This window comes from Mytilus edulis, chromosome 7 (genome assembly GCF_963676685.1).
Source record: "Mytilus edulis chromosome 7, xbMytEdul2.2, whole genome shotgun sequence".
NCBI classification, from domain to species: Eukaryota; Metazoa; Mollusca; class Bivalvia; order Mytilida; family Mytilidae; genus Mytilus; species Mytilus edulis.
In genome coordinates, this window is record NC_092350.1 from 30544153 (window position 1) to 30567684 (window position 23532).

General features: G+C 31.1%; 1 protein-coding gene and 1 long non-coding RNA gene across 4 annotated transcripts in view; both read right to left on the reverse strand.

Annotated features, from left to right (window-relative positions):
• Window positions 1-23532, reverse strand: part of LOC139481228 (heat shock 70 kDa protein 12A-like) — an 86965-nt gene that overhangs the window by 48508 nt on the left and 14925 nt on the right. For 2 of the 3 annotated variants that reach the window (XM_071264399.1, XM_071264397.1), the window contains 2 exons: window positions 21198-21239; window positions 1889-2204 (listed from right to left, as the gene is read on the reverse strand). In XM_071264399.1, coding sequence (XP_071120500.1) covers window positions 1889-2204; window positions 21198-21239 — 358 coding nt within the window. The remainder of the gene's footprint in view (window positions 1-1888; window positions 2205-21197; window positions 21240-23532) is intronic. The other variant, XM_071264398.1, reaches the window with a different exon arrangement.
• Window positions 6646-11197, reverse strand: LOC139481229 (uncharacterized). Its single transcript, XR_011654583.1, has 5 exons — window positions 10925-11197; window positions 8863-9068; window positions 8301-8367; window positions 7918-7989; window positions 6646-6937 (listed from the first exon to the last, which is right to left on the reverse strand). It is a non-coding gene; the product is annotated as an uncharacterized lncRNA (long non-coding RNA).

Sequence of the window (23532 nt, forward strand, 5' to 3'; positions counted from 1 at the left end):
GCATCATATGAAATATAAGGTTGTTTTTACCAAATTTATTGAAATAATATGTTGGAATGACTTTCCAATTAGCAAAATTATTTTGCGGTTAATCGTTTAACCCATGAAATTTGTAATGCATTCAAAAAGTAATCAATGTCAGTCATTTTTAGACCTCCATTAGTGTAATCTTTGGTAAGTGTTGAACGTTTTACCTTTTCTTGTTTATTATTCCAAATAAAATTGTACATTTGGGGTTTTGAAACAACCGAAGCTAAAAAAGTAAGATTAGGTAAAATAAGTGACTTAACAACTGTTTTTTGACCTATCATAGTTAAATTTCTTTTTTCCCAATCAAGTATTAATTTTTTTGACTGTTTCATTGTTTTTTTCAATATTTAATTTGTCACATTCACTTTTATTTAATCCAAAGTAAACACCTAGACTTTTAATTGGTTCCTTGCTCCCGTGTATATTTTCAATTGTTTCTTTACAATGTTTAAGTCTACCCAACCATATACCTTCTGTTTTAGATTTATTCAGTTTTAAACCAGAAAGCGTTCCAAATATTTCTATTAGGTACAATGCTTGGTGAATTTCATTTTTAGAATTGAGAAAGAGGGTTGTATCATCAGCCAATTGGGAAATTTTAAGATTATGTGTTTTTTCATCAAGTTTAATTTGAAATCCTTTAATGTTAGAATCTTGTCTTACTCTACAGGCCAAGATTTCAACTGCTATTACAAAAATAAGAGAACCTAAAGGACATCCTTGTTTTATACCACGGTGAAGTCTATAGGTTTCTGAGATCCAGCCGTTATTAGATAGGCATCCTTTAGTATCATTATATAAAGTTTTTACCCATTTTAAGAAGGAAGGTGGTACTCCAAATTTTAATAGGGATTCATACATAAAGGCCCATTCTAAAGAATCAAAGGCTTTGGAAAAGTCTATGAACAATAAAATTCCTTCTATATTAAATTTTTCTGAGTAGTCTATTATATCTTGAATCTGGCGAATATTAAAACCTATGTACCGATTTTTAATATATCCATTCTGATCACTATGAATAATTTTGGACAACACTAGCTTTAATCGCTGCGCTAAGGCATATGCCATAAGCTTAGTATCTACATTTAATAAAGTGATTGGCCTATGGTTGTCTAATGATAATGGATCATTTTTGTTTTATATAATAAGGAAATAACACCTATTTTTTGGAGTGTTGTCATTTTTTCTTTTTCATAGCATGTATTAAATACTTTTACTGCGGATTCGATAAAATTCTACCCTTAAACCATCTATTCCAGGGGATTTATTTAACTTCATATTAAATATAGCATTTGTACATTCTTCTACTGTTATGTTGCCCCCCAATAGTTCACTCTCAGTATTGGATAGTGAGTGATCTATCTTTGTTTCACTTATATAATTTTTAAGAGTGTTTTATTTTTTTTTTCTGATATTATTTTGAATGTTTATTAGATAACACCAAAAAGACGAATTTACAAATACGGGATATAGCTATATACCACAGTCAAATTTTTTTATTTATTTTTTTCACTTTTCACCGCTTCAACTTGAATAATGAAACATAAACTATTTCATTATGTATTATTCATTACTTAACATTGAATAGTGAATAGTGAACTATTTCATTATTCATTATTGAATTTTGAATAATGAAAAATGAATAATGGTCAGCGTGGTTTGAATTTTAGTCATTTTACAAAATGCCTCAATTTAGAAAACGCCTGTAACATATACACATGTATTATGTTGTAATATCATAATGAATGATACTTTGTAAATAAAAAAAAAAAAGATTTTGCATCATGCCCAGAAGCGATCCTCAGAAAAAGACACACTGATCATTCTTAAATCTTAAGTTTTCAAACTTGATACTCACCCTGTCACAAAGAAGCATCTTAAATCTATGAAAATAATAATATTCCTCATGTTCTTTATAAGCAACTAATTCAGAGTACATATTCTCAGCCTCATATCCAAACGCTACAAATTTCTGATTGGAATCCAGTAAAACGGCTGTAGGTGCTTTAAATGACAGTAGTTTTGATCCAGGCCAGATCATTGTTGAAATCAAAGGTGCCTGCCTTTTAGAATCATCCCTAGAACTAAAGGCAACACGTGTATATGTAGTTCCTATATCTATAGCAGCACAAAACAAGCACACAGTACTTGCCATCGACCATTCCCTGAACTGTCTATCAAAGAAACAAAAGCAAAAATGTATTAAGTTTTAATTTAGAATAAGAATATACTTTGGTTTCTTTTGCAATAAAATATTGCATACTGAAACCTTTTTTGATTTTTTAGCTGAATCATAGTGACTTTATGTCAGGGACTGTTGTTAGTAAACTAAGATCATTGACATTTTTTAAGAGAATTTTTATATATATAATAGAGTTTTCCTATTGTTAGAGTTCTTTTTCCATTTTTTTTTAGCCTGACATTTACTTGATATAATCCTACATATCATCTTTGTAATATTTTATTTACAAAGTTTGTCATTTGCTTTGGTTATGCAGAAAACAATATTCTGGAATACTTTATCCTAAATTTAAATTCTGTTTGTTAAGATACTTATATTTATGTTCTTTTTATCTTCTTACTTTTCAAATACACGGTTTCAGCTTGATGCCCCCGTTTACGGTTTGCAACAAATGTTTCTTACATCCTTATTGTTACAGACTAGTTGCAATATAGGTGAACATTGTTTACCAAAGGCTTTTAAAGAAAGTCTACAACTAGAATTACAATTTCAAGTTACTCATAGATGTAGTTGGAGGTTAAGTCGTAAAAGTGATAAAGTGAGAGCCAGAAGTAGCAAATAAATACTTTTTATCAGTCAAACAAACATTCAGATGCACATTGAACTGAGATTTTAGATTACTATATCTCCACGACAATAATTTTGCTGTTCAATCAGACATAGTCGCGAACAATAATGGTTTGTGTAAACAAATAATTTTGAATGTTTTAAAAAATAAACTCGAGATTCGTATTAATGTTGAACAATGATAGAAATAGTGTATGGAAAGCCAACGGGATCAAAACTCTTACTTCGTAACTTGTCAATTTGTAACTTGCAACTGTGTGATTTGTCAATTTGTATATTGCTGTTTTTTAACTTGTCGATTCGTAAATTGTCAATTTGTATATATATTGCTGTTTTGTAACATGTCGATTCGTTAAATGTCGATTTGCATGTTTTGTAACTTGTCGATTCGTAAATTGTCAATTTGTATATTGATGTTTTGTAACTTGTCGATTCGTTAAATGTCAATGTGTGAAATGTCAATGTGTGAAATGTCAATGTGTGAAATGTCAATGTGTGAAATGTCAATGTGTGAAATGTCATCGTTGTATTATGCTAACGACCATTATGACGACAGATGGCTCTCGGTTTCTTCTTCGGTGTATAGGCCTCCTGTAAATAGGAGCACCGCCATATGGAATATATACCAAAGTAATTTAAATCAATTATGGACAGCACATCTATATAAAAGAAACCAAATAGATAAATACATTGTTTGTTTTATATGGCATGTATACCAGGGTCTCGATCGCTTTTATTTAGAGGTGACCACAAATAAACATGTGTGTTTACTGTACTGGTCACCAAACCTGGGATCGGGTGTCAATTCCTGTATCATAGACGTGTCGCTGGAACCGGCTTCCTTATCAACTTCGCAAATATATTACTGTCACTTGGCAGGAAATTTCTACTTAATATTTAACCGGGTCAAACTAAGACTAAATACATGAAATATAGGACGGTGTTGGACAATTTATTCTAATAGTGTCCTGGGCCGCAAATTTTGAACTAAATCATGGGAGAAATGGTTTGACACTCATTATTCCTTAATATTATAATCTCAATATGAAAATTTCAGAAAAGAATATAATTATCTAATGAAGTTTTAATACAAAAAGCAAATGGACGAACAATCTTTATGTATTTGGCTCCTGAGTAATAAAGATAAAAAGTGTTTTATTATATCATATTTGTACTTTGCAAAACAAACTGAATGAAAAATTATTTTAAATGAGTCAATGATTAATGTATACTATATATTAAAACTGTATTAAATATGCACTTTTTTGTAATAAAATCTAAAGGAACCAGAAAACTAAACGAGGACCTAAATTGAACTATCAATATTTCCAACGTAGTCAAGAAGGCAAAATTAATACTAGGATTCCTGATAAGAAATTTGAGATATTGTCCATCGGAATGCAAGAAAACCGCATATATTTAAATGGTCAGATCAATAATTGGATATCATATGGTCAATAGTATGGGACCAGTACACATCTACAAACATCAATAAGCTTGAAAAAATACAGCGACCACCCCTGCGAGATTTAAAATAGGAGACTACAAATCCAGAGAAGTTGGTTGCGTCTCAAACACGCTCACCAAACTGAAACTACAAGACATGCAGACAAGACGCTCAAGTCAGAAGATAATATTCCTGTACGAGGTGGTCGAGGGGCTAGTTTCTCAGTGCTATAGAACCAGACAATACAAACTAGAGGCTCTCAAAAGCCTGTGTCGCTCACCTTGGTCTATGTGCATATTAAACAATTGACACAGATAAATTCATGACAAAATTGTGTTTTGGTGATCATGATGTGTTTATAGATCTTACTTTACTGGACATTCTTCTTGCTACAATTATCTTTATCTATAATGAGCTTGGCCCAGTAATTACAGTGGAAAATATATACACTAAAATTTTACAAAAATTTACAAAAATTTATGAAAATTGTTAAAAAATGACTATAAAGGGCAAATACTCCTTAAGGGGTAAACTGACGATTTTGGTCATGTTGACTTATTTGTAGATCTTACTTTGCTGAACATTATTGCTGTTTACTAACAGTTTATCTCTATCTATTATAATATTCAAGATAATAACCCAAACCTGCCAAATTTCCTTAAAATAACTAATTCTGGGGCAGCAACCCAACAAACAGCACATCTTGTCCCTCTTCGGAATAGTAGGTCACACCTCCTTTAAACCACCGGCAAATTTTTGTCAGGAAAATAACTTTATCTTGAATGGTGTTCAAATCTATGGGTTCCGCCATCGTTGGCGGCGGCGAAGATGCTATATGACATTATTCAATTGTGACGTTATATGTTACTCTCTCCCACAGATCTGCCATAGATTTGGAGAAAACAAAAATCTGCCATATATTTGAGTTGTTTGGCGTTTGTAACGTCACATTTACCATAGATTAGGAATCTGCCATAGATTTGGAACCCGCCATAGATTTGAGTTCTACATATATAATGCTTATTAGTAAAAATAATATACCGATTTAATAATTTCAAAACACCGACGCGATCATGTTTACAATTATATTTTCAACATGGCGACTAATCTAAATCGGATTATTGACACGTCTAAACATGTTAAAGGTTACTACGTACAATAACGACAAGTTAAAACACGCTTTCAATATTGATTTAAGGTGAATCCCTACAGATATAGCAAATTTTTTTTCACCATTGAATTTTTCTTAAAATTTGCATACATATACTATGCAATGGCCTCTATGAAAATTTGAGTTAAAAATAGTATGTCACCAGACTCGTTTCCATGGTAATGGTCACCAAAGTTGGTACATCACATGTATGCATAAATACGTATACATACCTGATGTAGAAACTCTGGATTTTTTTTAAGCCTTTGAAAGTATTTTGAAAGGTTTGTTCTTCATTTATTACAAAATTATTATTTAAAATGTAAATAAAACACAAATAATGGCAGTTTTATTCATTTTCATTGATTTCGGCTCTAATTTCATCAACACTGCTCCACAAAAAAAAACACAGATTTTGTTAAAAATTTCTATTTTTCTTAAATTTCCAAAAAAATGGTCCAATGAATATTTTTTTAAATTTGACATAAGATGCTCATAACAATTAGCTTTAAAAAGAAATAAAAAAAAATATGGGTCACCAGACTATTTTCTGCCCGAAAAACGGTTTTTGTGACCCCTAACGAAACAGTGATCAACAGCAGTTTTTTGTATATCTTTCATCATTGGTGATCAAAGTGTGACATATGTTGTCATATCCTTTGTTAAACTAACACAGAATTATACAGTTTCACAAGGCAATCAAATGAGAACAATTTTTTGGTTTCTATGAACAACGGTTACCATGGCAACAGGACATGAAGTTGGAAAATTCAAGTTTTTGCATTGTTCTGATGTGCAAGATTAACAACCTAACAGACAATGGAAGATCAAATGCCAGGATTTCAGAGCAACAACACATGGCTTCTATGTAAATGTAAACAAATATTATGATACATTGTAATGCAGCTTATATTAGCATTACTGTGGTCTTAAATGAGCAAAATAAATTACTCAGAAGTTAGCGAAAATCACCAAATATATTTTTTTTTAAATTATCCATTCATAGGTAACAGTCATGCAAGTAAATGGATTAAAAAAGACTTTGTCACCTTTTCCTCAGTTAATGATTTAAGTTTGATGAAGCATAATGATAATACATTATATATTTCAGTTGTCATAGTAACATAACCAAAAAATGATGAAATAATAACTTTTTCAAAGGTTTTTCAACTTTCTTTATTTTGAATGCCTAAATAATCAAGCATATAACTGTTATATTTACAAATATGTAAATAGTTTACTCCTCTGATTCAGTCAAGTACTTATTGATAGTCATAGCATTATTAGAGTTCACTTTGTTCTCAGTCAAAATTGTCAATCCTTCCATATTGAATAGTACATGTTGCTCCTAGTCAGATACATCATATTACTATAAGTGGCAATTCTTTTATTTTAAAATCTTTGTTTTCTGGTTATCTGTTTGCCTCTCTAATTTCTTATTCATACTTTCCCAAATTTTCTGTGTAAATTTTCCAGGGGAACATTCTATTGCTGCATTTACCTGAAAGTTTAATTTATTTATTTGTAATGAAAAGGTGTAATATATACTAATAAACTACTAAATCTATATAATATTTCAGTGAGTGCAAAATTATTCCAATCAACATTACAACATCAATTTAAAAAGATTATATTATACCTGACTAACAAAGGTACTCATTAAGAGTTTTATAATATGATATATGGCCAGGTTTTTGAAGTGATTGCAATAATTAGGTCAGCTGATGGGTATGCATTTTATATTGCTTTTGCATATGATGGCCATCCTTTTCAGTGGTTTTTGTTTTGTGTACAATGGCAATTTGGAATGCAATAATTGACAATATAAATGATATAGGGAGCATTATAGGGTCCAATGCAAATTCAAGGTATGCATGTACATTGTATATTTTTAAATAGGTGTGACCTTTACCATATACCTTAAATCAATACAGTTGAACTGTTCTTTTTGGTAAAAATTTACATATACAGCATGTGACCAAGTTTGAAATAAACATAAGTTATCTACATCACATAGTTATCTTCATTGTCAGAATTGTGGCACATAAGAACCAGTAGCAGTCTTGATAATATACTTTGTATTTAAATTATAAAATAAAGTACAAATCAATAGTGTAAAATGTGGATCACTGTGACCTTCTTTTGCATGGCAGCTGAGTTACTGAGACTCTGAGAGTGTATATATAAGTTTGCATGATCTGACACCTTTTGGTTGCTGAGATATACATTTGTTGTATATGAAATTGGATGTTTAATGTAACCAAAAGTCAGTGAAGTGGAAAATGTAGGTCAGTGACATCTGTGTACAAGTTTACATGATCCTACATTTTATAGTTGAGTCTACTAAATATATTGTCCAAAAAGAAATGTTATAAATGCCTGCAAAACACCATTATCAGATTAAAAAGTCTCAAATGAAACCTAAGTTTTTTTTCAAAGATAACTAACTACATGTAATTATCCTAAAATGTATGTATTTACCATTGACAGTCATCCTTCATTTTTCTACAAAACTGCTGCTAATAACCTGCTGTTAAATGATAACCATGAGACCTACAATTGATAACAAATATAACAAAAATTAAATAAGTAATTTAATATGATATAGGATTCATAAAAAGTGAGAGTTTTATATTACTTGTTATCAATGTTGGTTGTTGAATATCAAAATAGTGAAAATAATGATAAAAAAAGCCTTATTCCATATAATAACAAGAGCATTAATGCTAAGTATGGCATCCTCTCACCATAGAAGACTGTTGCTTTCACATGGGTTTTTAGAATCTACAATGTCCACTTTCACCTTGACATTTGGGAATATCTTTTCTATTAATAAAGTTAAAGTCTAAATTCTTTAAATTTACCTGTATTACTTTCATAGTTTCAACCAGTACCAAACATTTGCAATTCTGCAACAAAACTAGCTTCAACCTAATGAAAAAAAGTGATAACAAATATATATAAATGAAAGTGCATGCAGTGTTCAAATACTATAGCTAAAACATATTACATTTAAAATTAACTGGAAACTCTGGCTGTTAACAATGAAATTTGTAATAATAATAATATGTATAAAGGCTTTCAAAACCAAATAGGTTTCATTAAATTTGTTGAAATTATACATTAATATAGATTTCATTTAATAAATACAAATGTAACTAATTCTAGTTCAATATTTTTGTTGAAACAAATTCTGTCATGTTCTATACATGAAAGTCTTCAAGTATATATAACAATGCTTTACCACAAAATTGATTTGAAATAATGACCCTCAACTTGAAATTATTACCAAGATCTGTTAATTCATTTTTAATACTGCTTAAGTGCAAATATGAATATAATTATGGTCCTCGTTATACTTTATATAACTACTTAGGAAAATTATCAAAAAATACTTTGAAATTATATGACTAAAGGTTTAATTACCTTCTAATTATTCATTAAATTAACCATGTTTAAAACTGTTTCTTCTTTTGACTTTATTTACAGGATTCTTTTGCAACTGCAAATATTTTCTTTCCAGTTTAATTCTCCTTTTTCTTTAAATATGGCTGATGAATTCACAGAAAGTACATTCAATCCATCAAGGAAATTTTTGAAATGTGTGGCACAAATTCCTGCATGTATCATTCCTGAAAAATATGATATGAAATGTCAGTTTGCACATGTATTGGTTAATTAGATAAACTATTTAGACTTGAGTTCATAATTTTATTTGGAATATACAATTGATTTTTTCAATTTATATTTATATAATATGATTGTGAATTCATGTTTACCTTTATTCTTATAGATCACAGACTCACATTTATTTCTAATAATGTGGAATGAGAATGGGTGGCCCCCTTCTTAATTTTCTTTTTTTGCCTTCATGCATTATCCTGCATTCTACACATCATTCTAGGTGTTTTTAAATGACTAAATATGTAAGGTATCAGACCACTTGGTCTCTGATCACATGCAAAAATAACTTAATATGAAAATTCTGATTATAAAATAAAGAAAACTAATATTTTGAGTTTGTAAAACATTATTTTTGTGAATGAATCATTGTGGCTGCAATTGTTTACTTTTTCAATTCTAATTTTATGTATGGTTATATAATTGCTACCAAATAAGTATTTTCAAAATAATCCTCTCCTTTTGGATGCAAAACTAAAAAGCCCCTTATGTATAGATGTCTTTGTGTTCATTGCAAAAATGATAAATAACTTCCAGGGGAAAAATTGGGTCAAGAAGCGACAACAAGCGACAAGAAGCGACAACAAGAATTATTTTAGCGACAACAAGCGACAAGAAGACTATTTAGCGACAAGAAAACATTTTTTTTTAATTAGATATAAAGAAATTTGTATTTAATGTTTTTTTTTAAATATACGAGCAGATATGTCTAATTAAAATATTTTATTATATAGATAGATTTTTTTTTTAATTATTTTTAGTCATTATATAGTAATATGTACATTCCTATCTAACATAATATTTAGCGACAAGAAAACATTTTTTTTTTTATTAGATATAAAGAAATTTGTATTTAATGTTTTTTTTTTTAAATATACGAGCAGATATGTCTAATTAAAATGTTTTATTATATAGATAGATGTTGTTTTTGATTTTTTTAGTCATTATATAGTAATATGTACATTCCTATCTAACATAATATTTATACATTTTGTACATGGTGGTCCCATTTTGATAAGCAAACATGTGGAACATCAAATGAGATTAACGAGTCGCGTGTCCCCTGTTTTATTGCTACAATAACATCCAATTAACACCTTCAACTTTGTACACGCGTCAGACTATACAATTACACTCGCCAGAATATACAATCATTGTAAATAATGAGCACCTGTTGAAAACTCAAGATTGTCATTAATTTCCTTTCATCTTCAATCAATATGCATAAGGGAGCTACCATTTGATTTTTATGGGGGGGCTAGGATGAAAAATTTTGTCCTGCATTTTTTTTTTAGCTGTAATCTCTGTCCTGTCTTTTTATTTTTCACTCTGTTCGGTCCTGCCTTTTTTTTTTAGTTTATCCTGACTTTTTTTTACCTAAATTGTCGTCCTGACTTTTTTTTTTGCAAGTGTCTCATCCTGCCTTTTTTTTTACTCAAATCTCCTGTCCTGCCTATTTTTTTCAAATTTCATCCTAGCCCCCCCATAAAAATCAAATGGTAGCTCCCTAAACATGATAAATGTCGCTTGTTGTCGCTAAAATTCTTGTTGTCGCTAATTAGTGAGACCGCAAAATTCAAGAAAAATTACTAAGTCCAGCTTCATAAAAAATTTGGGCAGCACTTCCCCTCAAAATAAAGCTTTTTACCCTCAAACCACATAAACCCCAGACCATAATAGAGGGGAATTAAAGAAAGAAAAAGAGAGGTGTGGGGCAGGTTCATTTATTCAAGACATGAAACCATACACCTTCTCCAACCAGTAAAATGTGTAAAGAGAATATAAAGAGAAAATTGAACTCTCTTACCATGTGCAGCTTTTGAATTGATAAAAAATTCACCAGTCCCATTTCCTCCCTCGTTTCTACACTGTCACACATGATATGCAGGTTACATGCACTGCAGCTACAACGATATGGTATGGACAAAATGCTCCACGGCCTTCACCTCCTGGTACAAGCCTTGAAGGTCGTATTTCCGTTCACAGACAGTATCCGCAGGGGACAGTTTTAAATCTTAACGAACATATTCTGCGCTAGGTGATCAATTAGAGCTAGCCGTCGACCTTCTTTCCAGGTTTCGTCAAACAAAACATCACTGTTTGTGATCGGACGCCAAATTTCTCCAACTTCCCAAAACTTATATCATATGAATAGAACAGAATAGAATAGAATATCTTTTATTTCCATAAGAAGTACCCTCAAGGGGCATAGTGCATATACATTCATGACAATATATAGTTACAAACAATTACAAATACAATAAAGCAAAACAACAAAACAGTATGCTTTAAAAAGTTAAACATTTTAAATATTACTTACAGTATCCCAGTGTTATATTATAAATGTTTACTCAAGGCAGGTGTTTTGATAAGAAATAGCCAAGTTGTTTTAAAATATTAATAGACTCACAGTTTAATAGCCAAATAAATTTATTGACCATATCCAAGGAGTAAAAATTTTTACATTCTTTAAATATCAGATCAAATAACATGTCTCTATCCTTAGAGTATACAGGACATTCTATAAGAAAATGAAGTTCATCTTCCACTTTATTCAAATCGCATTTATCACAAATTCTTTGATGAACTTCTAATTTGGAATATCTCCCAGTTTCAATTTTAAGTCTATGAGATGAAATCCTGAATTTTGTGATAGCTTTTCTCAAATCAAAATTTTTCAAGATATTTAAATAATTTTCTTTACAAAATGATGTTTTAAACTGACAATATGTTCTTAGTTTTCCTTGGCTATTTTGGCTATAAGCATTTTCCCAAGATTTGACATAGGATACTTTTAAACAATTAAGTAAACATTTTCTGAATTTGTATTTACTAAAATTAATGAAGTTACTAGGCAGTTCAATAATTTTACATAAGTGTCTGACACTGCTATACCAACTATTGTGATTTTTATCATCTAAATCTTTAGAGGTTTGTAAGGCTTTATATAATAAAGAGTCCTCAGGCATATTTTCAATTCTAAAATAATAATTCAGTAGATTTTTCACAATACTAATATAAATAGGAAATCTACCTAGTTCAGAGAGTACAGCAAAATTGCTGCTCTTTCTGTTTACACCCAAAATAAATTTTGTTATTTTTATGTGTAATTTATCTGGTTCAAGATCTGAATAAATTTTATCTAAGACTATATCATTTCTAAATTTACTACTCTTTGGGTTAAATGTACCCCAAATTTGAGAGGAATATAAAGAAATAGGTTTGATCATGTGATCAAATAGATGTAGACTGGTAGTAATTTTTGGATGTGAACGAATAACATGTTTGCATAATTTATAATAGCCTTTTAGACTCTTTTTGTACAATTCCTGTGTTGCATGAGAGAAGACTACTGAAGCCGAAAATATAAGGCCTAAATACTTGTAGTGCTGTACACATTCCAGTTCAACTTGCTGAAGAGTAAATTTTTCATTGATAAGTCTACCTTGCTTATTAAATACTAAATTTTTTGTTTTATTGGTGTTTATGTTTAAGCACCAGTCAGAGCAAAACTTATCAACATTTTTTAATTTAGATTGAAGACCATATGATGTGGTAGAGAGCAAAACAATATCATCAGCATACATTAAACAATTAATATTAGTATCACCCAAAATCAGATCATCATCAACATTATCAATATATGATGGAAAGTCATTTATAAAAATTTTGAAAAGATTAGGGCTTAGGTTATCACCTTGTCGAACCCCTAATTTAACTCCTAATTTAACTCTAAAAGATATGATATTATAAGTTGAGAATCATTTAAGACTGTGTGAACTTTCAGGCTGAAGCTATTCATATTCTTTTTTTTAAAGAACGCATGCATTTATCCTTTATGATAAACCTTCCTTTCTTCTGAGCGATGAGCTGTAACTTGGAAGTTGTTTACACACGGTGTCAACAGACGTCATCGGAACTGTTACCGTGACCTAGATATACAGGCGATATATCCTAAATTTTTAAACGGGAACCAGTTTTACATCAGTAAAATGTTGTTATCTCCCTTAGTATCGGAAGTCACCTTAATGATTATATTATTTATATAATAACGTGTACGTCTTATTTTTCACAGCCGTAGGTGAATAGATATATAAACAAACAAATATATATTTGTTACACACTTAGGCCGTGTTCACATTGACCTAAACTCGGTGTTGTGTAAGTGTAACTCACACGTAAACTTAACAAAATTACGTTCCCATTGATAAAACTCAATGTTTCCATGTAGTGTAAATCATGTTTTGTCTACATGCAGTCGATACTCGATGTAGGCCTTGTGTAGATTAAGTGTATACAAACCTGGGCATTTAAAACATTAGTTTCACCGTGCATATTTAAGGAAGAAACGATTTAAAAAAAAAATTATATTTATAGCAATTATTTATGAAGTTCTTTACAGAAATATTTGTCTGAACTTGATATATTTATTTGTTTTGTTTAGAAATAAAACTTAACGTAGCTTTAATAAGCCCTTATCAAGACTCAAAGCAGCATCATTGCCGAAAACATAATTCATTTGAAAATTAAGGTCTTTCCGAATCGACTTAACTTACACAGAAATATTTGCCACTGGTCTTTACTCAAACAACGATTCACTCATAAATGCATTACTTAAAAAGTGTGAGGTAAATGTATTGCTCGTCTAGTATCTCGGATCCGTGAAATTACACTTAAAAAGTAAAAAAAAAGCATTACCTCCTCCCTTTGCCAAATACTTTTTGGAGAAGAAATATCATTTGAACAAACAGGAAAGATAGAAATATAGTGATCCCTAATATATCAATCCTTCTTCTTCGTCTGTAAGCACGCTGTTGCAGCCTACGTTTTCTAATGCTTAATCGAGACATCTTTATTATTTTTAAACAACTGCAAATCATCAAAATGGCTTTCATAAAGAAGCAACCACTTAACTTAAAAAAAAAGGGGGGGGGGGGGTATTTTGATTATTTATTTGAGTCAGAATTTTACCGCGCAAACGTTTTATTCCGGTTTTTTTTTCGATGCTGGTAATCATTTTTTTTTCTTTAACATTTAACACTTTAATGTATGGGGAAACTCTTGATTCAGAATATTTTTTGTCATCTGTAGAACCAGAATTGTTTTCTTTGTCCAATTGAGGTTCGGAATATTTCCATCCCTCCTATTTAGAATCAAATGGTCGTTCCCTTACTGCTAGAAAAGTTGTCCGAAAACGTTTCATTCGATTCTACGTAATGAACATTTAAATGACATAGAGTTTACAAATGTGAACAAATCTTATGTACAGGTAATTAAACACGGTGTATAGATGTGAACAAATTTAATTTGAAACCAATGTCCAGTTCATTAAACTAATTGTAAACAAGTTTACTGTACATGGAATTTCGTGTGAACACGGCCTTAGATGGGTTTACCTGTATATCTATTAATCATGTTAATAGACTAGGGATTTTAAAATAAAAATAAAAATCATATACTTATGCATAATTACACAAACGTAATTAGTAACACTTAATACTGAGTTTATCCTCCAAAGAAAATAATTAGTTTAATTAATTAATGTCATAATACTTAATGATGACGTCCGAGGGTATCCTCACTGGGTATCCTCATGGGTATCCTCTCCCATAGGTTTAACATTAGAAAAAGTGGCCAAGAACCGGTAGTTTCCCTACTTCTAATTAAGTTAGGAATATATTGTTACGAATTCATTGCAAATGATTTTTTTATTTTATATGTATGCAAATTTAAAAAAATAGCTTTATTGATTAACATCTTGAATCATTTTAGTTAATAAAATATCGACAAAATATTAGATTTGGTCAGGTTGCCGGGCAATAAGGAAGTGTGGCACCGGGTGGGGTTTATATCGTGAATGCTGGGCGTTGAGCAATGAAATGGTTCGATAATAGCTATAGCATTTATGATTAATAGGAATCGTTTATTACTAGTACCTGGGTTTTCCAGTTATGATGTAGCCTTTTATAGCCGACTATATGGTATCAGTTTTCTCATTGTTGAAGGCCATAGGTTGCCTATACTTGCTTACATCGACTTTATTTGAACTTCGCTTTGGTGAATAGTTGTCTCATTGGCAATCATACGGTTTATTACCACATCTCCTTATTGTATTTACCTGAATAATCCAGTCGTTATTTTCCACTGATCATTAACCTCGCAATTAAGAGAGATCAATTACGTCTAGAAACTGGACTAGTCGGGATGTATTTTCATATAGTTTCCGTTCTCGAACGAAAGTCCACGTAAGTAAAGAAAATAAAACTGGGATCCTGTAAACATGCAATTTTTGTTTTGCTTTCTTTTAGACGCATTTGCTGTAACTAATTTATGAAAAATATTTTAGGTATCTATTCAATATGGCAGTGCTCTTACTTACAGGAGGCTTATACACCGAGGAAGAAACCGAGCGCCATCTGTCGTCATAATGATCGTTAGCATTATACAACGATGACATTTCACACATTGACAAATCACACATTGACATTTAACGAATCGACATGTTACAATTTACAAAACATCAATATACAAATTGACAATTTACGAATCGACAAGTTACAAAACATCAATACACAAATTGACAATTTACAAATCGGCAAGTTACAAAATATCAATATACAAGTTGACAATTTACAAATCGACTTTTAACGAATCCACAAGTTACAAAATATCAATATAGAAATTGACAATTTACGAAGAATCGACAAGTTACAAAACATCAATATACAAATTGACATTTAACGAATCGACAAGTTACAAAACAGCAATATACAAATTGACAATTTACGAATCGACAATTTACAAAACAGCAATATACAAATTGACAAATCTCACACATTTGTCACAGTTACAAGTTAAAAATTGACAAGTTACAAATTAAGAATTTTAACCCCGTTGGCTTGACACTGATGGTAAACAATGACACAAATGGTGAACACTGACAGTAATGGTGATCATTAGCAGTTATGGTGAACACAACTGACAGTAATGGTGATCAATGACAGTAATGGTAAGCAATGACAGTTATAATGAACATTGGCAGTGATAGTGAACAACGACAGTTATAGTGAACAATGGCAGTCATAGTGAACAATGGCAGTAATAATGAACAATGACAGTTATAGTGAACAATAGCAGTAATGATAAACAATGACGGTACTGATGAAGAATGACAGTAATGATGATCAATGACAGTAATGGTGAGAAATGTCAGTAATTGTGAGTAATGTCGGTACTTGTGAGAAGTGACAGCAATGGTAATCAATAACAGTTATGGTAAACAATGATATTAATGATGAACAATGTCAGCAATGGTGAGAAATGTCAGTAATTGTGAGTAATTTCAGTTATGGTGAGTAATGCCAGTATTGGTGAGTAATGACAGTAATTGTGAGTAATGACAGTAATTGTCAGTAATGACAGTAATGATGAGTAATAACAGTAATCGTGAATAATGTCAGTAATGGTGAGTAATGACAGTAATGGTGAGTAATGGTGAGAAATGCCAGTAATGATGAGTAATGTTGGTAATGGTGAGTAATTACAGCAATGTCAGTAATGGTGAAAAATGCCAGTAATGATGAGTAATGATGGTAATGGTGAGTAATGACAGTAATGTTGAGTAATGATGGTAATGGTGAGTAATGACAGTTATTATAAACAATGACAGTAATTGTGAGAAATGTCAGTAATGGTGAGTAATAACAGTAATGGTGAGTAATGTCAGTAATGTTGAGTAATGATGGTAATGGTGAGTAATGAAAGTAATGGTGAGTAATGACAGTAATGATGAGTAATGATAGTAATGGTGAGTAATGGTGAGTAATGCCAGTAATGTTGAGTGATGACATTAATGGTGAGTAATGACAGTAATAGTGAGTAATGACAGTAATGGTGAGTAATGGCAGTAATGGTGAGTTATGACAGTAATGGTGAGTAATGGCAGTAATGGTGATCAATGATAGTAATGGTGATCAATGACAGTTATGGTGAACACTTACATAAATGGTTAACACTGCAAGAAGTGGTGAACAATGACAGTAATGGTTAACAATGACAGTAATGTTGAACAAAGACAGTAATATTGAACAATGATAGTAATATTGAACACTGACAGTTATGGTGAACAATGACAGTAATGGTGATTAATGACATTAGTGGTGATCAATGGCAGTAATAGTGAACAATGACAGTTATGGTGAACAATGACAGTAATGGTGAACATTGACAGTAATTGTAAACCATGACACAAATGGTTAACATTGAAAGTAATGATGAACAATGACAGATATAATGAACAATGATAGTAAAAGTGAACAATGACAGTAATGGTGATTAATGACAGAAGAAGTGATCAATGGCTGTTATGGTGAATATTGCCAGTTATGGTGAATATTGCCAGGTAAAATGAACAATGACAGTTATGGTGAACAATGCCAATAATAGTTATCAATGAAACTGACAGTATTGATAAACATGGACAGCAATGTTGAACTATGATAGCAAATTTGAACATTGACATTTATGGTGAACAACGACATTAAAAGTGAACATTGACAGTTGAGGTATACAATGACAGTTTAAATGAACAATGACAGTTATGGTGAACACTGACAGTAATGGTGATCAATGACACTGACAGTAATGATACATATGGACAAACATGGTGAAGTTTGATAGCAAATGTGAACATTTACATTAATGGTGAACATTGACATTGATGATGAACACTGACAGTTATTGCGAACAATCACAGTAATGGTGAACAATCACAGTAATGGTGATCAGTGACAGTTATGGTGAACAATGTCACTTATATTGGACAATGACAGTTATGGTGAACAATGACAGTTATAATGAACAATGATAGTTGTGATAAACACTGACAGAAATGGTTAACGATGATAGTAATGGTGAACACTAACAGTAATGAGAAACACTGACATCAGTGAACTATGATAGCAAATGTAAACAATGACAGTTATGGTGAATAATGATATAATGGTGAACACTGACACTTCAGTAATGAGGAACACTGACATTAATGGTGAACTATGATAGCAAATGTGAACAATGACATTAATGGTGAACAATGATAGTTATTGTGAACACTCACAGTAATGAGGAACACTAACAGTACTGGTTTACACTGAACGTAATTATGAACACTTACAGTAATGGTGAACAACAGTAATGGTGAGCGAGGATAGTATTATTTTTTAAATATAAGAAATGCAAACACTGACAGTAATTGTGAATAATGACATTAATGATAAACAATGACAGTTATGGTGAATACTGACAGTAATGGTGAACACTTACAGTAATGTTGAACACTGGGAATAATGGTAAACACTGACAGTTATGGTGAATAATGACAGTAATTAGGATAGTCAAATTAAAATAGATAAAAGGTAAAGTAAGAAAAATTCATAATTGAAAGAAAATTCAAACGGAAAGTCCATTATCAAATGGGAAAATCAAATGTTCAAGCACATCAAACAAACGGATAAACAAACCTGTCGGATTCCTGATTTTGTACAAGAATTTGTTTTTGTAAAAAAAATGGTGGATATACTCTAGTTATAGGGCTAGCTAAGCCTTTCACTCTGATAGTCACATTGAATAAAAGTAAAAGTGACGCTACCCAAATTTGTACACGATCTGAGTTGGTGGTAATAACCATTGTGTATATCAGTTTCATAACGTTTAGTTTTCGCAAACGTAAGTTAGAGAACAGAACGAAAATGTCAATCATTTTTCCATTTTAAAGGGGCACAAATCTAGAACGGTAAAAGTGGATATGTTTGTTTTAGCTTGTTAATATCCCCAATTGAATGATATTGTTTTTGTTTAAAAATAATGCAAAAGGATGAGAAACCAAAACAAACACATTTGGGTAACTTGGCCATATATGGGATCAAGCAACTGAAACTGTGAACACATACGTTACATAAATACAACGCAACTGAATTTAACCTTCAATCACACTTACAATTTAATCAAACACAGACAACAACAAAAACCTTTTTTTGGGTTAATAATAGTAAATAAAATTGAGAATGGAAGTGGGAATTATGATGCAGAGACAACAAACCGAGCAAAGAGTAGACAACAGCCGAAGGGCACCAATCGGTCTTTAACGCAGCAAGAAAATAAAGTTTGCACTAGTTTAGTGAAAATGAACGTCATACTAAACGTAAAACATATAACTGAACTGAAATTTAATAGAATAACAGACTAACAAAGGTGAAAGACTAATAACTTTGGGCATGCGCTAACAATGCGGTGGGGTTTTGTGAGACTTACGGAGTCCCTTTTAAAATGTCATGTTAATATAAATATTTTCGTTTGTCGGAGATTTTATCTAGTGTGCATCTGAACTCATTTGCACTTCTTTTCAGATCGTGCATGTGACTTTCAAATAAGTGCTAACGACTTCAAATATGTTGTATCGCAATTTTGAAACTTTTGCTCACTGCTCAAAAGTTGCGAGCACCAGTTTGAATATTACAAACGTATTATTGGTAATTAAACATATTTATGTCTACAATGCTCTTTAGGGGCTCCTTTCATAATGACACACACACTTTCCAAAAAAATAAATAGAAAATAAGCAAATTATGAATACAAGGGCAAATAAAAAGAAAATGATTTAAAAAAAAAGTGTGTTCGAATCACATTCCTTGACTCGTCATCAGAAATAACACAAACGCCAAAAACTCGAAAGCTGGATGAACATATATCGAACCAAGTCGAGCATAGTAGTACAAAGACATATAAAAACAAAATGTAAGTGAACAAAATGGAACACACAGTCAGTACCTAGAATCTTTAACCTAAGACCATCTTGTAGAATTTGTTAATTAGACACTGACTATTTATCTATTATGTTTTGGTTCTTTCCAATGAACTTTTTGAGAAAAAAGACGAGTTTCCTTCACAAAACCATCATTGATTTTAAAAAACTTTTTGCTCAGGCACTGATAACGTTTTGTTAACTATCTCGTTTTCATAGACTCTGGTATTGAGAAGCCATATTCGAAGTTAACGTCTTGAACTGAGGCCGTGAATGCTGCAAATTGGGCGTCCGTAATCTCTAGTTCATGATTACTAATGGGACCTAATAAAAAAGTTTGTACATATAATGGAAAGAACAAGATATTTCCAGAATCAGATCAGATCAATCAAAAGCTTAATTAAAATTCGGCATGTCACATAACAATAGCATAATCTCTTTTAGCTTTTATAACCGACAAATTCATACATTTACACGATAGGCATACACAATACACAATACATGTACTAATAATAAGCATAAATACATAGAACATTTATTTCATGCACACTTAGGCAAGGCTGAATTGATTTAAATGCTACACATAATATACATTTTTGAGAACTAAGCTAAAAGTAACATTAAGGGAGTTCGCTTCTCGGTTTCAAAGTTATTAACTTTTCATAACACTAGTTTATATAGATAAGGGATTAATAAGGGAATCCAAAGAGCATAAAAATATGTAGGTCACCATGCTTGTTTTCGAGATATTAGTCATTGAAATTTTGGCGGGAAAAAATTCTCTCTTGACTTTTCGTAGCTTTATCATTGACAAGTTGAAGTTCTCAAAAACTGTTAAAAGTAAAATAAAATTTTATAAGACTTTTACAGATGGCTTATCATTATACATGTAAAAGATTTACAAACAGAAAAATGGGGGTCACCGGGCAAATTTTTTCAAGGCATTCAAATGGGTAAAACCAGAGGATTCCGAAAATCTAACAAAAAATCTAAAACATGACAAGCCAGCTTCCTTAAGCAGTAACATAAAACACTAAAGCACAACAATCACATATAATGAAATCTAAGCAAATAAAACACAAAAAGTGGAAGTATAATGAGCAGCACTACTATGTTTCAAAACTGTCACATAAAACGTGAAAATATATACTAAACACAGGAGTTGCCATTCCATGAGTCGATTAGACTCTTGAATTAGGTCAAAGATGTACCGGTTCTAAAGTGGGTTGGCAACTCTTTTCATATTTAGGCTGCAGAATATCTCAAAGATTTCAAGACTTACCTTGGAGTTGTTAATTCAGGCACTTCAGCTAAGTTTTGATGTCTGAAAGAATAATTTGTTTCTTAAATGTTTATAAGACCTGTAAGCATATTGGATTTTCTATATTAACTGTTTTGAATACATCTATTATAATGTTTCTTCGGCCTCTTACTTTAAGTGATCATTTTTTTTATTTCAAGTGTAAATCATCATATGTGCTAATGTAACCATGAAACATGAAGCTGGTGGCTCTTTATTGTGCTGTTTAATTTAAGTAGAATAGACAATGAACAGAAATTAAAGTTTGACATATTGAAGGAGTACTGAAAGAGTAATATATTGTTAATTTCCCCAGTTTGTTTTAGTTTTCGCAAAGTCATTTTCGCAGATGATGGAGATATGTGTGTTTAAATTTAGTTTAAAGTCAATGAAAATGCCTAATAGTTTGACTTTTTTTCACATTTTGTTTTGTAACTGCCATACTTTAAATGTAATGTGTTTGCCCAATGTTTTATTGTTAATTGCCAAAGCTTTAAATTTTCATGGTTTGCCTTCATTTGATTGGAAGAGAATCCGTCTACATTTGTATCAGATTCAAACTGCGTTTTTTTTCAAGTGTGGAAATAACTGTGTTTGTATCCCGTTTCGTATTAGAAAGTATAATATTGTCAGTACATGTATAATTGTAGAGTGATCTGTGTGTGTGAAAGTGAAAGATTACATTAAAGAAAATCTTGAAAAGTATAAAAGAACCTTGTAGTACTCCTTTGTATATACTAGTATTTTGCTCAAACTGTACCAAACTCAAAAATATTGTTTCCTACTACATTTAAGTAGTTTTTTCAGTTCGAGAGAAGAAGTTGAAAGACCATAAGCTTCAACCTTAAGGAACAGAAGATCGCGAAGAAGTGGGAAAGACAGCAAAACGCCTTAGAAATATCCATTATTAATGATCCAATAAACTTATTTTCCAAACATCAATGATTCTGAGTACAGTAGTTTGACGTGCGTATTTTGATCGTAAAGCTGAGAAATATGGACGAAAATGTGTATCGCTGTATTCGACCAGCTGTTTGTATATTGTTCGTTTGAACATTTTTTGGAATAACTGGATATATAATTACAGGTCTATAGTTGCCCACATCAAGTACATTGTACTTTTTGCGTAATGGTAAGACTTGTTTTACATGTTTTAATTTGTCTGGAAAAGCAGCTGATTTTATTGTCTTGTTTATCAATTCAGTTATTGAGTTTGTAATAACTGGTGGTTTTAGTTTTAGGAATTTAACTGATATGCCATCTATTCCTGTTGCCTTTTTTATGTTTACATTTTCAAGTTGTTTGACTGCAAATTCATGTTGGATAATACTAAATTTTAGTAAGTGTGTGGTTTTTTTCATGAACTTTTTAAGTTTGGATGGTTCCATGGAAAATCAAACAGATCCCTTCCTACTTGACGCATTTATGAAATTGCGTTTAGCATTATATATACAAAGATATTAACGTTCACGATCATATTTTCGATATACTCAATGACACCAGTGTATATTTTACGATAATTCTTATATGATTTGCATTTCTTCAAATACTTGAATCGATTGGTCCGTCAGGATTTTTCATTTGGTTTATACTTCAATGGACCATAATGCCGAGACTATTTTCTGCGCGATACAGATGTATGGGACTAAGAGGTTCCAGCAATTTGAGTTTCACAAAACTAATACATTTCTGTTAATGTTTAATGTAATCTTCAAATTTGGAAAATGTCTTATTAGAATGTCGTTTTTTAGGCAGGTGGTATTTTATTACAAATTGCATTAATCGAACTTTAATGTATTTCACAAAGTCTATATGGTGGCTAACCCCTTAGTTAAATGTCTATTATGTATTTGATGGTACATAGTAGCCAATGTACCAAAAATTGTAAGTAAAAATATGCAAATGTTTGGTTTAAGAATTATACGAATGACAAATATTGTTTGCAGAGATTATTTATGTGTAAAATGAGTCGCTGACTCACAATCTTTACATGAAAGTCCTTTTGGTGTGTGAGTTAATCGCCCGAGTTTACACATCGATAACGTTTAGAAAATATGTGCTTAATCCTATATAAACAATCATTCTGTGAGTATTGCATGGTAATACATAGTCTCTATCGGTTAAATTTCCTTGTATTGGAATACAATTTTAACCGTTTTGATCTATAACTTGCCATGGTGTAGATTATATAACAAATACAAAGGCACTTGTCTCAGAATAAAAATCCTACATACCTTTATATAACACGTGTTATACGAGGTATATAGTGAAAACAATTCTGAGAAAAGTGCCTGTGAACAAAAATCAAGTACATATT